The sequence below is a fragment of the Mytilus edulis genome, chromosome 14 (genome assembly GCF_963676685.1).
Source record: "Mytilus edulis chromosome 14, xbMytEdul2.2, whole genome shotgun sequence".
NCBI classification, from domain to species: Eukaryota; Metazoa; Mollusca; class Bivalvia; order Mytilida; family Mytilidae; genus Mytilus; species Mytilus edulis.
In genome coordinates this window covers 37,063,839-37,079,641 of record NC_092357.1, presented here as the reverse complement: position 1 = coordinate 37,079,641, position 15,803 = coordinate 37,063,839, and the positions used below count along the sequence as shown (strand labels likewise).

Genomic DNA, 15,803 nt, shown 5'->3' with positions numbered 1-15,803 from the left:
GGAGATCAATGAAAAGGAAATACCCTGTGCTTTATTTAGTAATAATCACATCGACGAAAATGGGAGATAATTTTCGCACTATATTGACAATGTTATGTGTTGGTGCTGTGTGTGCCGGTGTTATCGGATGGCTACAACATACTCTGCAAATTAGCAAAACCCAAATCCTTCTCAAAATGTAAAAAATTGCTGATTACCATCCAATTCTAGATTGAATGCATGATTAGATGAAATGAAGATAAACATTGCATTTGAATAGACCGAAAAGCAAAACCTGAATTTCACTTCTTGTGAACAACCCGTAGAAAGTCATCGCATAATACCCGGACATAGATTTTGACTCCTAGCAGATCAGTTTTAACTTTGACCCCTAAATGCCACATAATACGGAAGTAACAGCATATAAAAATTTTACAATTTATGGTTTGGTCCAGTCGTTGATCAAACACTAAATCTCTCCAGCACTCGGTGCGTGCACGCAACTGCGTTACCACCGAGGAGGGAGAAAATTATACTACAAAAAACACAACCAAAGAATAATATGAATAACATTTACTACATTTTGATGAAAGAAAGTATACTTTCGTCAAGTTTTGAACTGAAAACACATAATTTTCAATTCAAATAAGTTTATTTTCACTGCATTTTTTAAAATTTTTAATTCAAATAAGTCTATTTTCTATCCCAATTAGTTAATTTTCAATTTTGATGATAATTCTTTCTCATTTGTCACACTCAATCATTGGCTGTTTCTTTGAAGTACCAGTCATCACCTAAAATTAAAATGGTGTATAGATGTAATCGAAATGCATACTTGGTACTCTGGTCAGAATATAACTATTAGCCTGAAGTCTTTTTGACTATTTACCGGGTTTGTAATAATATGAACAACATGACGGGTGCCACATGAGCAGGATCTGCTTACTCTCCGGTACACCTGAGATAAGCCCAAGTTTTTGGGTGGGTTCGTGATGTTTAGTCTTTAGTTTTCAATTTTTTGTTTTGTGTATTGTTCTTTGTCTGTCTGTATTTTTCTTTTTTGACCATGGCGTTGTCAGTTTATTTTCTATCTATGAATTTGACTGTCCCTCTGGTACCTTTCGCCCCTCTTTTCAGCACTTGTTTCTTTGGACACTTCACGTATTCATTTTCAAATGTCATGAACGATATTTGACTTAGGATGGTTTCAGATGAAGATGATAATTTTTTTTTATATTTTTTGTTGTTGTAATTGATATTCATTGTTGGTCCACAAGCGTGTCTAAAATCCAAAGACAATATAAAGAAAAGCATGCACAGTTTCAGTCTGCTTAACAAAGAGCTTATAGAGGTGTACACATGTATAAAGCAATACATAAACAATCCGTATAATACAGTTATTTTTGACAAATGAATTCAATCGTTGCAAAGAAAGATTTCCGCAATTGACTGTTTTTACATGGTTGATTGAACACAAATGCATGTGCAGTTTTTATCTGTCAAGTTCATTCAGCATGTTCAACTATAACAATTTCATATCAACATATGCATACGACAGCATCCAAATCAATGAATAGATTTGATTATATACGTCATTTGTTCTCTGGTGGAGAGTTTTCTTATTGCATTGGATAAACCACATCTTCTAAACTTTTAGATAATGTTATTAAGAATGTATTTACATACCCACACTCAGCGGTCCTATTAACGTTGCCAACAAAAAAATCAGCTCTACACGTTCCACACACATAGTTGCTGTATAAAAATATAGACAAATTAAAGAAAAAGCAGTAACCCATTTTCAAATCTATGAAAACGATTATCAACTCGAGCGTCACTGATGAGACTTTTGTACAACCACTGGGTCGATGACACTGCTGGTGGAGTTATAAATCTCCGAGGGTATCATCAGCCCAGAAGTCAATACTTCTGCGTTGATATGAATTAGCATTGATATGGTCATATTTATATATTAACTGTTTACAAAACTTTTGAATTATAGAAATACTAAGGCTTTTCTACCTCAAGAATAGATAACCTTAGCTGTATTTGGCAACACCTTTATGAATTTTGGTCATCAATGCTCTTCAACTGCGTATGTATTTGGCCTTTTAAACTTTTTTGGATTTGAGCGTCACTGATGAGTCTTTTATAGACAAGACGCGCGTCTGGCATCAATACAAAATGTAATCATGTTATCATGATGAGTTTATCTACCCACAAATCAATGTTAAGAATACTAAGAGAATCATATGAACGTCAAAGGGAACAGGACCGGTTGTTGTTTTGTCTTGCAAATATCAACATTAATGCAATAAACTTTGTAAAAAGAAAATGATTACATTTTGCAAAGAAAAAGCTAGAGTACTTCATATATCAATACCTGTTTTCAGTACTGATATCTTGAGTAGGTTAACACATATCTCAATTTATCAGAAATTGTACATTTTTCCTTTGATGTTACTCACAGTTATATTTTTTGTAATGGAAAAGACTTCATAAGCAAAAATGTTAGACAAAGGTGTGAGGTATCAGTGCTGCAACGTCAGATTAAATGAAATAAATACAATCAATGTCAAGAAATTTGCAAAATATAAAACAATACTTATTAATGTGTGCTATTATGATTTAAATCCCCATCCCCACAATTACATATATGAAAACAACTTACTAGCACTTTGCTGCAGGGTACTTTGCACACTTCTGTTCTTGGCATGGCAAAGGATACTCGCATGGATATATTGGATTGTCAGCAGTGCAAACGTGCTCTATGTCGCCTAGAATATAAAAGATATAAAAGCGTTTGAAAACATCTAACATAACCCCAAAAGAAAATAAATGCACGTCCACAAATATTTTTTTTCTAAACATAAAATAGTATAGAAATTTTAGGGGCCAGCTGCCCACCTCTGGATACGGTTTTTTTGGCTGCATGAAAGACATAAAATAATGATTGTACTGAAAAGATCGACAGAATGACGAAATTAAAGAAACCTCTCGAATACGAATATATGTATTGGTTTATTATTTCCCTTTTGTTGAATACTGTTCGAAGTCCCAAAACGATTTTAAATAGCATGGTAGATACTCATTCAACACGTGAATTTTATAGGTATAGGGGGGAGGGGTTGAAATCGCACAAAACATGTTTAACCCCGTCGCATATTGTTGCGCCTTTGTCCAGTCTTGAGCCCTGGTCTTTGTTAGTGTTGTATGCGTTTTAAATTTTAGTTCATTTATATGTTTTGGAGCTAAGTGTGGCGTCTATTTTCACTGAACTAGATATAGGAAGATGTGGTGTGAGTGCCAATGAGACAACTCTCCATCAAAATAAAAATTTTAAAAAAGTAAACCATTATAGGTCAATGTACGGCCTTCCACACGGAGCCTTGGCTCACACCGAACAACAAGCTATAACGGGCCCCAAAATTACTAGTGTAAAACCATTCAAACGGGAAAACCAACGGTCTAATCTATATAAAATTAAAAAAACGAGAAACGAGAAACACGTATAAATTACATAAACAAACGACAACTACTGTACATCAGATTCCTGACTTAGGACAGGTGCAAACATTTGCAGCGAGTTACACGTTTTAATGGATCCAAACCTTCTCCCTTTTTCTGAAACAATAGCATAACATCACAACATAGAAAAACACACGATAAAATATCAATTGGCAGGCTTAACTCAATCAAAAAAACGTACATTAATACACTTTGAACGAATAAATTTGATCTGCGATATCTGAATGCAAATGCAGAGTTAATAAAATATTAGGGACAAACATCCAAGGCCAAAAAGCAAGCAAACAAGTCCAAACAAAGCCATGTCAAGACACCACTGCGAAATATTTAACCCTTCGAAAATATTCACTTTAGAAAAACAAAAACGGTTTTAAAAAAATACAGGTAAATCTTGAAGTTTATACAAATGTAGTAAGAAGGAATGAAACTTGGAAAATATTCCAAATAATCGAATCTGGTATATAGACAAGATCCATATAAATATAAAATAACAAAAAAGTTATAAACAGTATCAACAGGTCGAATTAACAAGAAAATACGATTTGAGAGTACTCGCAGTTACTGGCAGCTAGTTAAAAGCCAAAAACAATTAATAATAAAAAAAATCATGCATCAGAGACTAAAATCAACTAAATCACATCCCAGGGATTTAGTATTTTAACGTCATGAACAGTCAGAGAAGACATGACTTGTGCAATGCCAAAAATAAATGTATCGACAGGTAGTAGGATAGTGAGGAGCGACTTCTATAGAGATAAAAATTAACGTGTCTGTGTCTCTATACATCCCGCCTCAAAAGAAGATACAATTTAGTTATGTTTTAATTTGCTAATGACAAAATCGATATTAGTGCCAATATAAACTATATTCAGAGATCTAATTACAATATTGGTACGATAACCCTTACTTATAAGTATGTTTAAAGGTTCGATGAGTTTATACGGATCACATAGTGATTTCCTCGCTTTAAGTACAATATTACCATAAAATGTAGGATGTGAAAAACCATTTTAATAAATTTTCTACAGGTATAACCAAATTTACTAATCAAATCTTTGTATCTATGAAAGAATTTAGTAAAAGTTTTAAGTAATTTATGGTATCAAAATCCCTGACACAACAATTTACCAGTGATGCATTGATTACGTTCGTTAAAATCTATGACATCCGAACACACACGGACATACCGAACGATTTGGGATATATAAACACCGTATGATGGAGCCAAATGCACATCACCGTCTAAAAAAGGAAAATTAACAATAGGAAATAAAAAAATCGTCTCTTTTGTTGTAAGTTTTAGTAAACTATGAAGATTCCCGTTTGAAATTGAAATGTCTAAATCTAGAAAAGGACAACTGCTGCTGTTTATGTTAGATTTAGTATACATAAGGGTCAGCTGCCCACCTCTGGGAGAGGGTTTTTCTCGCTGCGTTAAAGACTCATTGGTCGCCTTCGGCTATTTTTCTGCTCTTATGTCGGATTGTTATCTCTTTGACATATTCCCCATTTCATTTCTGAATTTTATATATGATCTATATCCGCTAAACATGGAGAATTATTGTTTTTTTTCGCGTGTCAGTGTTCCTTCTACTATTTAAGTTTTGAAATTCTCTTTTGTATCTGACTCTCTCCGTTTTATAGAAAATTTGGTTTTAAGTCGAAGGGATAAAAATAGTTGGGCAAAAAAGGTTTAATGTGTTTGACTTTTCATACTTTGGATCTACAGAGTACGTCTATATGGAAGGCTATTTAAATACATCGTGTGCGTTGTAAAATAAAATAAAATAATAGATGCTGAAAAGTCGTAAACTTACATAAGAACGATTCTATTTTCTTTCCGTCTACTTCAAAATAGCACGTACAGTTTTCATTTACAGCGTGGGCTCTATAAAGAAAAAAAATATTAATGAATAAAACATTATATAGTTATTCTATGGTCGGTTTGTTGTCTCTTTTTACACATTCCCCATTTCCGTTTTCCGTTGTAAGGGCCTCGATGTGAACGAAGTCAAACGATTTAATCTTCAAAAGCCTGCCAGTCCTAAGGCTGTGAGTTCAAACCAATGTCGAAGTGTCAACGTAAATGTAATCCACGTTACAAATTAAAAAAATGAAATCACAAAAATACTGAACTCAGAGGAAAATTCAAAACGGAAAGTCCCTAATCAAATGGCAAAATCAAAGGATAAAACACATCAAACGAATGATCAACAACTGTCATATTCCTGACTTGGTACAGTCCTTTTTTAATGTAGAAAATGGTGGATTGAACCTGAAAAGGGATGTCGAATGGTTGATAATGACACAATTTTGCACCAAAGTTCAATTTGATGTAAGCAACAGTACGTCCTTCAACCATAAGAAAGAGATAGAGACAGACCGTACCGTAGTAAATGCATATAAAAACTTTTCCATGAACAATTCTGTTAATCAGATTTTCAGTGGAAAAAATATTTGCACCCAGTATTCTTTAAAGAAAGAAATCCATCAATATCTCTTCAACAGAAAATAACATTCCTGAATACTTCTTCCATTCGGAACTAATATACATGTAATATAAAAACAGCAGCAGGTCAGTACCACTTCGATCTTAGTTTACCTATATTTGTCCGTTTCACAGTCGGAGGTCAGTGCATTGTTCTTTCCGGACTTTCCAGCTGCTCCCGCCAATAAAAATCGTCACTATTATAGAAGATCGGATTAAAAACCAGGGATTAATCAATCTTTAAAAATGTATAAAAATTGATTATTTCCCTTGTATTTGTTGCGCTCGACGACGTCACGTGTCAAACTCGGAAAATCATCAAAAATGAATCAAATTTGAATATTTATGATTATGAAAAAGAGAGACGAACGATCTAAAAAGCACATTTGCAATTATTATACTAAAAACAGTTGACATGACTCAAAATCAAACGACAAAACACCAAATAGAAAACTAAATATTGAACACTACAAATTCTACCTAGAACCGGGTGTTATCTCATGTGATCCGGAATGGTAAGCAAAATCATATATGAGAAATATTCTTTAAGAATAGTACTTGTTTAAACTACAACACGCCGTTGTCATTTACTAATTTCATAGGTGTTAAACTAAAATATCTTGAATAGTATTGAAAATTTCAAGATACTTTGAAAATGACTTAGTGGAAAAGAAATCTCGAAATTTTTCATACAATGCTTCATATAGATTTGATTTTCTTCGAAAATTATTTTTAATTAAACACAATTATCTCTCCAGTATGTTATTGCAAATATAGTCTGAGCTATTAAAGATTAATAGTCAATGCCAAATCAATTATACACTTCTTGTTGGAGTTAGTCATTGGTGTATTTTTACTTACAATTACAGGACTAAAGAAAGACTTGCAAAAAAAAAATCATCATATAGATAAAAGAATGACTATTCCTAGAATAATGAATTAAACATTAGGGTACTAAAAAATGTATTCAACGAATGATCGTAACTCATACTATGCCATACTTACTTGGGTATAGCATTCGGAAAATTTTTACAATTTTCTGTAACACATATTTCTGGAAGAAAAAAAAATGATAATCAATACACTTATGGCCAAACCATGGACGTACTTCGATAAAGTAATTGGGAAACATTTGAAATGGTTGCACAAATACGTACAAACTAAATGATATAATCGGCTATTTTCTTTAGATCCTCTCTAAAATTCTACAAAATGATACACACAAAATTATTAACGTTGTTGCACTGCTGATTTTACTCAAAATTGATAAAGTTTTTAGTCCTGGTTTTGAAAATTGTATAAATAACTTGATATTAGGAAAATAGAAATGCTAGACAAATTATTTTATTGAAATTGATTTTTGGATACATGTTCTCAACTATACAAAATACATATAAAAAACTGAAACATATTGGAAGATTTCTTTGATCACTATTCTAGTGTATATAGAACACAAAATTCATCCAAAATACCAGACTGATACTTTTGAACACCAGTTGTGCGATTTGTTTACAAAAGTACTCAACATTGATGATCGAATCAATAAGGTTAAAAAGCCAAAATGCCGTACAAAGTTTGAAGAGCGTTGAGAACAGTTCTTTCTGAAAGGCATGCCAAATACAGCTGAGGTAATCTTTTCCTCAGCTATAAAATCATTAGTTATCCCAAACAAGAAACCAACACCACTTACCGTCTGGACAATCTGAAAGAAATACAAATACAATGAACAGAAACAATAGATATATAGAGACTTCAAATCTGAAAGATTTTTTTTCATTGTCGGCATATAGATATTTAGATACAAAATTATTTACAAAAATTATTGCAAGCATTAAACAAGTCAAATCCTAGTATTATCATGATAATAAAGTAAAGGTGTAAAAGGCAGTTTTAAAAGTACCTTGATACATTCCAATCTATTCTACAATTTTCAATAGGTAAGCATAATGTAGATAAAATGGGGTAACGCGGTTCGGGGGTCTCGTGGTAGTGTGTTTGCTTCTAGGCGAGAGGTCTTGGGTTCAACAAAGACTTTAAAATGGTATTTGGTAATTATCTGCATAGCACGCGGCATTTAGGATTAAAATCAAAAACTAGTCAGCTCAGAGTCAGCATAATGTATTATGGTATGTGAACTTGTCTTCATGCGAGTCAAACTGGCAAGTAAAAAATCCGGCGCAGTATGTCGGTATAGTAACATCAAGAGTTATATTCACATCGCATTACCAAGTCCTTGTCCTAACTATTTATTTTGATTCATGGCAAGAATTATTTGATGCTATCAACAGAAACTATATACAAAAAGTTTATACTTACCAATTGCATGGACCGCTTTTAAAACGCAAACCAAACCGAGAAGTATTCTCAACATTTCGTCAGTAAAGTGAAATGTCTTGTGTTTGCATGAAATATCTATAAATATTGTTTTCTTATGTCTATGTAACAGCTTTGTCTTTTTGATATCCCACGTATTGATAGATATGAAACGTTAACTTTGGTTTAATTTTATCCATTAACATTAAAACATGAAGACAATTACATCTTAAACGCCTATTACAATGGTTTTAACATTCCATTTTCTATCAAACGAAAATGATGAAAGTAATTTGTATACTATTATGAGTAATAAGATTTTTACACGTTCTATAATTTTTACTGTTTACGTCTGATATTTTCGCCTTTGAAAAAAAGTTTAGCATTGCGCAATTCGCGATGATTTATTGTTTGTGTCTTTCTGGTTTCAATATCGTTTGGTTGTTTATTCTGAAATTCATGTTATGAGATTTGAACAACGACCAATTACTGTCACATTCAAAGCTTAAAAGAGGGACGAAAGATAATAGAGGGATAGTCAAACTCATAAATCAAAAATAAACTGACAACTCCATGGCTACAAATGAAAAGGAAAAACAGACACACAAAAGTACACATGACACAACACAGAAAACTAATGAATAAACAGCTCGAACCCCACCAAAAACTTTGGGTGATCTCAGATGCTCCGGAAAGGTAAGAAGATCCTGCTCCACATGTGACAACCGTCGTGTTGCTTATGAGATAACAAATTCGGTAAATAGTAAAATTTACGAAGAGATGATTTCAACTTCACCATTTGGAACTCTTGATTTAATAGCTTAAACTGCATATTATTTCTCCTTACTAACAGCCAATGTGCATGTATAGATTATAACATGTCATTTTCCATATTGGCCCTGGTATTATCCTGAAACTCCTATATCGACCTCTATGCTTTAGCCGAGGGCCGATATGGATCGAGGGATGAAACCAGGGCCAATATGAAAAAGACATGTTATAATCTATTTATCACATATTTAAATTCTGCAGAACAGAGAAAATAAAATTCAATTATAACAATTTAATGAAACATAACAGGTAAAATCTTACACATTTATCAAAAAAGTGTCGTTAAGGACGCAATGACGTCACGTCATGTGCAATCAGGGCACAATATCAATATAAACTTTTTTTGAGGTTATTGCATATGCAAAACCCAAGGGATTCATAACAAATATGTGATAAATAAGTATACAGGACAATTCAGTATATCATTTTGACGCATATTCCCTGTGAAGATTCAAAATAACATAAACTGATAAGGTTTCATCGAAAACTATCATTAATTCGTTAAACATTTTCAAATATCTGTTCCACAGGTAGCATACGATGATTTACACTCTTCTTAGCTTCATTCATTGATATTGTCATACGCATTTTGGCGTTGATGACTTAAAAAAAAATTAACGGAATAATGTCTTTAACTTGCCAATTCGTACAAACTAACTAATAGGATGATGGTATCCGCGATTGATTAATTTACAAATAGCAATGGAATTGACTATGTCGTTGTAAAACACACATTATGAGTTATATGATAAACACGAAGTTCTTCTACGATTGGTTATAGTTTAAGTATATTGAAAAGAATGAAAACATAGCCTGCAAACTCCTTTGGATATACAACGTGTTCGTATCACTTGTATTTATACATTAACCCCGACTGAATAAATGATGTACAAATCGTTCATTTTTATCATAGTGGTATTAGGGTAAAAAATCCAAAACTGTTCGTTACAAAATGTCGTATACAATCCAGTCATGAAATTAATTCATAAAAAAATCGGCTATTAGTAATACTAGTATTCAGATGACATATGTTGGGTTTTTGTGTAGAATTTAAATTTGTTTTATTAGCTGAAATTGAATCAGTTAAATAAGATAATTAAAAACGTGGGATGCGAACTTCCTGATAAAAAGAATCATAGTCCAATTTAACACTTGCACTAAATGGACTTAGGTCATTCTTGATAGCCGTTCGGTGACCTATGTTTGTTCCAGTGTCATATGGTCTCGAGTGGAGAGTTTTCTCATTGGCAATCATACCCTATTTTCTTGTTTTTATATCAACTGGTGTAACATAAATCTTTCTATGATACATTTAATGTGCGGATATATCTAAACTTGTGTGTTGTAGAAAAACACATGCAGATAGTACGTACAAACCAATGGAGTTCATTTTCGAGAATTATGAAGTTTAGGCTCTTTTTTTATTTTGAAAGAAATGCATAACATATTTAACTTTCAAAAGCGTTTGCTCTATTGTGTTTGTGTTATTTCTTCTTATCAGAATAAAATGTGTGTATCATTGTGATTGTTTATCAATTTTGTAGCATACAGCTGATTTGTGATCATTGCCTTTGTGATTTATGTTTTTATAATGTCATGTTTAGCACCACCTATTTGAAAATAAATTGTAAACTGTGCATCAATTTTCCTTAAGTATTCATTATCAAAATCTCTTAAAGTAAATTGATTTGACGGAAATGCATACAATATATAAATAATAATTTATTTACTGAAAACATATCGTATCGGATTTATAACATGAATAAAGTCTTATATAAGTGGTTAAGTCGTACAAAGTGAGAGGTTTAGCGCTATAAAGCCAGGTTTAATCCACCATTTTCTACAATTGAAAATGCCTGTACCAAGTCAGGAATATGACAGTTGTTGTCCAATCGTTTTTGATGTGTTTTGTCATTTAATTTTGCCATGTGATAAGGCCCTTTCCGATTTGATTTCCCCATAAGTTCAGTATTTTTGTGATTTTACTTTTTTTTTTAATTCCTATATGTCTAAACAATCCTTCTCAGACATTATGAAAATGATAAACCGTTCCTTTGTGACACAAGTATGATTTGTTAGTAGGATATCTTATTAGAGTTGGAGCTATCTTTAGCGTAATTACGTTGATACTCGAGTGGATTGTGTCGACTGTGTGATCGCAGTAGACTTTAAAAAAAACTGAAAGAGTTTAAACCAAAAAATACCCACTATCTATGAGATAAAAACATGAACAGTTTTCAACAATGTTAAATGTTTACATGCACGAAACCTAACAGTCATAACACATAACAATGCGTTTTATGCAGGAATATCCGGTTTATTGTTTGCGCAGATAATATGATAAACCAACATACTAAACATCACAATTTTTGCAGAGGAAAATCTCTCACAAAGTTTGCCATATGAAGAACTCAAGGAGAGATGAAGGTTATGAAAGGGACATTCTGACTCATAAGTCGAAAACAGACTTGCAACGGAGTGACACAAAGGGAAAAACGACGTAAGGACAAAAATAAGTTGCTATCACATCATAGAAAACTAGAAATTTAGGAACACGAACCTCCAAAAACCTACAGATGATCGCAAGTGCATCGAAAGGGTAAGGTATCCTCCTCATGTGACAATCGTGTTATTAATATCACTCACAATATAACAAGCCAAATTATCTACGTTACTCATACAGTGTAATATGCAAACAGCAAACATGTTAAACTCATAATATTTTGTACGTTTCTGTGCCAAGCCTGCAGGATCCTGCAATTCAGTGGTTGTCGTTTCTTGCTGTATATGAAATTTCGTTTTCGTGTATTGTTTTGTACATAAATCGTGCCGTTAGTTTTTTGCTTGAATTGCTTAACGTTTATCATTTAGAGACTTTTTGGAGCTTACTACACGGTATGCATATGTGTTTTACTTATTGTTTGAGGTCGTACAGTTACCAATATCTGTTAACCTCTAGGTCATTTGGTCTTTGTTGGCGAGTTGTCGAATTGTCTCAATCTTAAGTTTTCTATGTTCTTTAACTTGTGGAGTTATTTGTCTCTTAATTATTATCATTCTGTGCCATGGAATTGTTAGCTTTTCTTTCATGAATGCGAAAGTTAATTGTGAATGTACATTTGGTTTCTTTCGCCTGTCTTTTACATTTGAACATTAACTGCTGTATTTTAGAAGAATATCGTTTTGTAAAATGTTACTCTTTGCCTTATTCTCATTCCAGAAGCTGGTAAAATTGAAACTTTAAGTTTATATTCGAAAAGTCCACATAGTAAAAATTAACTTCCAAATAACCTAGTAAATAGTTCAAGAAAAGATTAGTTAAAACTGTTAGTATCAAATGACCATCATATCAAAAAACAATGCTGTTGCAATTAAATAATTAGATATAGATAGTCATCAGGACGAAAATGGTTGCAATTTACAAAAAATTTACAAATAAATTTATAAAAAATTGTGGATATTTTCCTTATCTTCAATGTTGTTATACACTGCTAAATAAATAAAAATCCCATATTTTGGGTTTCAGTTTTAAGGATATTATTTACTTTAAATGTTCCGTTGTTGTTTTAGACTATAAATATAGCCATACAAAGGACATAGGTTATCTTAAGTTTGATGTCATCATCACGAATGATAACAAAAACTAGAGAAAAAAATTGTAAATAAGAAAATTGAAAAGCAGAACTTGAAGGTAAGAATCCGAAAATCATAGCTTGATTTTACATTTTAATACTAATTATTTTGTTTTAGCTTTCTGTAGATATTTTTGATATTTGATAAAAAAAAAATATTTCGTTTTATAATGGAAACACGAAAATGTGTCTGTATGCTATGCTTGCACAAGCAAGTTTTTAAGTAAAGTTAACTTCGAAAGTTGGGCTAATAAGATAATATGCATGAAACGTTTAGTCCATACCATAATGAAGATATGTACCAAGTTGTAAATTGATGTTACCACAGATATTATGTTAAACAATTTTAAACCAAAACTAAACCTGAAACTGCAGGACAAACGACAGGACAGTACACAGACAGCATTAACGAATAAAGATCTATGTTTAAGTGTTTTTATTCTGAATAACTTTATCATTTCATAAATGGTAGCGGTTGAATTATAAGGGAACAGGCACAATTCAGAAAGTAATAATTTCATTTCACACTTATTAGATTACAGATAGCAGTATCTCCTTCTAAAATAAATAACTTCAACTAAAAATATTATGCGTACAAATATTATGCGTTAAACAATTTTTTTTATAGATATGTCAGGCTTTACTGTCAAACGCGATTTGAAGCAAATATCAATTTCGTCAGTATGATCACTAATTGGTCAAAGATGTATATCAGCACATGGTGAAATTACGGCCACTATAAATTATGGTAGATTACTAGTTCATGAATATGATTACTACATGAGTTGATCAAAGGTGCAATTGCTTAGATAGAAGCTACTTTTGGTTGGCAAACAAAGCATGTCGTTTTGCCTTGAAGGAACTAAAACTTGGTACATATATCTTTTATGGATCCTATTTTTAGTCAACAGTAGTTTACAAATATTCAGGTTTAATAAATCGATTTAAAAGATTATGTGCGTCGACAAGGTAATATTTTGTTTAACTTTTTTCTGTTTTCTTGTACTTTTTACTGATATTTAAGAAAATATTGATAAAATATAAAAGAAGTTGTGGTATGACGCCAATTAGATATATTTTAACCAGTGGCAAAATAATATATAAGTCATTGACTTTATGTCACCATCAGGTCTGTACCAATAAACAAACCCATACGACAAAGTAGGTTATATCAAAAGATTTCATTTCATAATTTTGTTTTGTTTAGGCCTTCTTCTTTTTTTTAAGAATAAATGCATAACATATTTGACTTTCAAAATCGTTAGGTCTTCATCTTAACTATCTTGTGTTATTTTGTGTTATCGGAAACCATATGTGTATTATTGTTACAGTGAAACCTGTTTAAACCGAACCTCTTCGGGACTTTAAATTTTGATCGGTTTTGGCAGATATTCGGTTTTATCAGGTTTTCAACGCATACAATTTGATATGACGGTGCTTTAGAACATGTTTGGTTTGTACAGGTTTTCGGTTTATACAGGATTCGGTTTAGCCAGGTTTCACTGTATTACTTGTCAAGTGTATATCTGTTTCACAAATATTTTCTGATCAACACGTTTTGATGATTTATGTTCCTGCAATGTATTTTTTAACCTTGATTTGACAGTTGATCACTTCTTTACCAAACTCGACAATGACCAGATTCATACAAATCATTAAATTGAAATGTGTACAAAGTCGTCCGAAGGTGATCGTATTCCCAATGTCTATACATCTTGTTCAGTCAGCTTGGTAATTTGTGACTCAAATCTAATTTGATTTGAGAAATTCAATATTGTATTAGAACTTGAGTTATTTGTGGCGTAATAACGTTGTGATTAGGGAGAATAAACGATGATAAATCTGAATCTTTAAAAAATAATAATCGAAGAGCTCATAAAAGAGGGACGAACGATACCAGAGGGACAATCAAACTCATAAATCGAAAATGAAAAAATACAAACAGACAAACAATAGTACACATGACACAACATAGAAAACTAAAGAACAACCATCACGAACCCCACCAAAAACTAGGGGTGATATCAGGTGCTCCGGAAGGGTAAGCAGATCCTGCTCCACAAATGGCACTCGTCGTGTTGCTTATGTGATAACAAATCCGGTAAATAGTCTAATTCGGTAGGTTGCATTCATGAAAGGGAAGGGGATTGTAGTAAGGAACATATCCGAAATCATTTGTGAAACGGTTATTCCATAACGGTCAACCAACTCGTGATGGCGACCGTAAAATTTACGAAGGGAAGATTTCAACTTCATCATTTGGAACTCTTGGTTTAATAGCTTTCTTGTGAGCAGCAACCCTTTATCAAGAAAATCATGATAGGAAATGAAAGCATGAACGAACTTCCCAATACTGTTTAAATTCAGATACAAGTAGTGAAGATTTCAAAGAAAGATTAGCCAAAAATTTAATATATAATTATCAAGTAGCTACTTCGTTTCAAGGAAATGGAGATAATTATCAGAAGGCAAGTTTACCAAAATGATTTTTACTTCCTTGTTATGTGTAAATATTTTCCCTGTTCCTGGTTGTTTTTCCAGCAATGCCAAATGAATTAAAATATTTCATCTTTTGGTTTCAGTTGTTTTAATCTTATCACCTTCTACTTTACCGGGATTTTTTTCTTTCAATCAATGGAAAAAAAAAGACTCAAAGGTAAGAAGTTAACTTTATAACTTAATAGACCACTTTATTGGTATGTGCTTCCCCTGAAAAGTTCGTTAATTCTGTACGCATTTGTAACGTCATTTACAAGAATTGTTAGTTCCTGAGGGTATCATCAGCTAAGTAGCTTGTATTTCGGATGTTTAGTACTGGCATTAAATTACGTTGGTTTTGTTTTTAATTTCACTTTTTTTGATTTATTTGAAATGAAGAAATACCTTATGAAAATACAAAGGTCTCATTTTTTTTGTCTGATTGCGGCCATACTTTCGGCCCTTTTGTTTGTTCAGCTCTTTATTGTTTGTATTAGGTTTTGAATTTTCAAATAATTCCGCCTCCGTCGAGTATTGATAATAAGTCATTAATT

At 32.3% G+C, this 15,803-nt stretch overlaps 1 protein-coding gene across 1 annotated transcript; it reads right to left on the bottom strand.

Moving 5' to 3' along the window:
• Positions 1–612: 612 nt before the first annotated feature.
• LOC139503452 (uncharacterized) lies at positions 613–8,403 on the bottom strand. Its single transcript, XM_071293229.1, has 7 exons — positions 8,312–8,403; positions 7,686–7,697; positions 7,001–7,049; positions 5,325–5,395; positions 2,651–2,756; positions 1,666–1,734; positions 613–773 (listed from the first exon to the last, which is right to left on the bottom strand). The coding sequence occupies exons 1-7, from the start codon at positions 8,364–8,366 to the stop codon at positions 770–772; spliced, it is 366 nt and encodes a 121-aa protein (XP_071149330.1). The 5' UTR covers positions 8,367–8,403; the 3' UTR covers positions 613–769.
• Positions 8,404–15,803: the final 7,400 nt, after the last annotated feature.

Excerpts from the sequence above, each read along its gene's own strand:
- LOC139503452 (XM_071293229.1), bottom strand. The coding sequence starts at position 8,366 with ATGTTGAGAATACTTCTCGGTTTGGTTTGCGTTTTAAAAGCGGTCCAT. Across the intron at positions 5,396-7,000 it reads TTTCCGAATGCTATACCCAA|AGCCCACGCTGTAAATGAAA; the intron begins GTAAGTATGGCA and ends TTTTCTTTATAG. Across the intron at positions 2,757-5,324 it reads GAAAATAGAATCGTTCTTAT|GCGACATAGAGCACGTTTGC; the intron begins GTAAGTTTACGA and ends TTTATATTCTAG.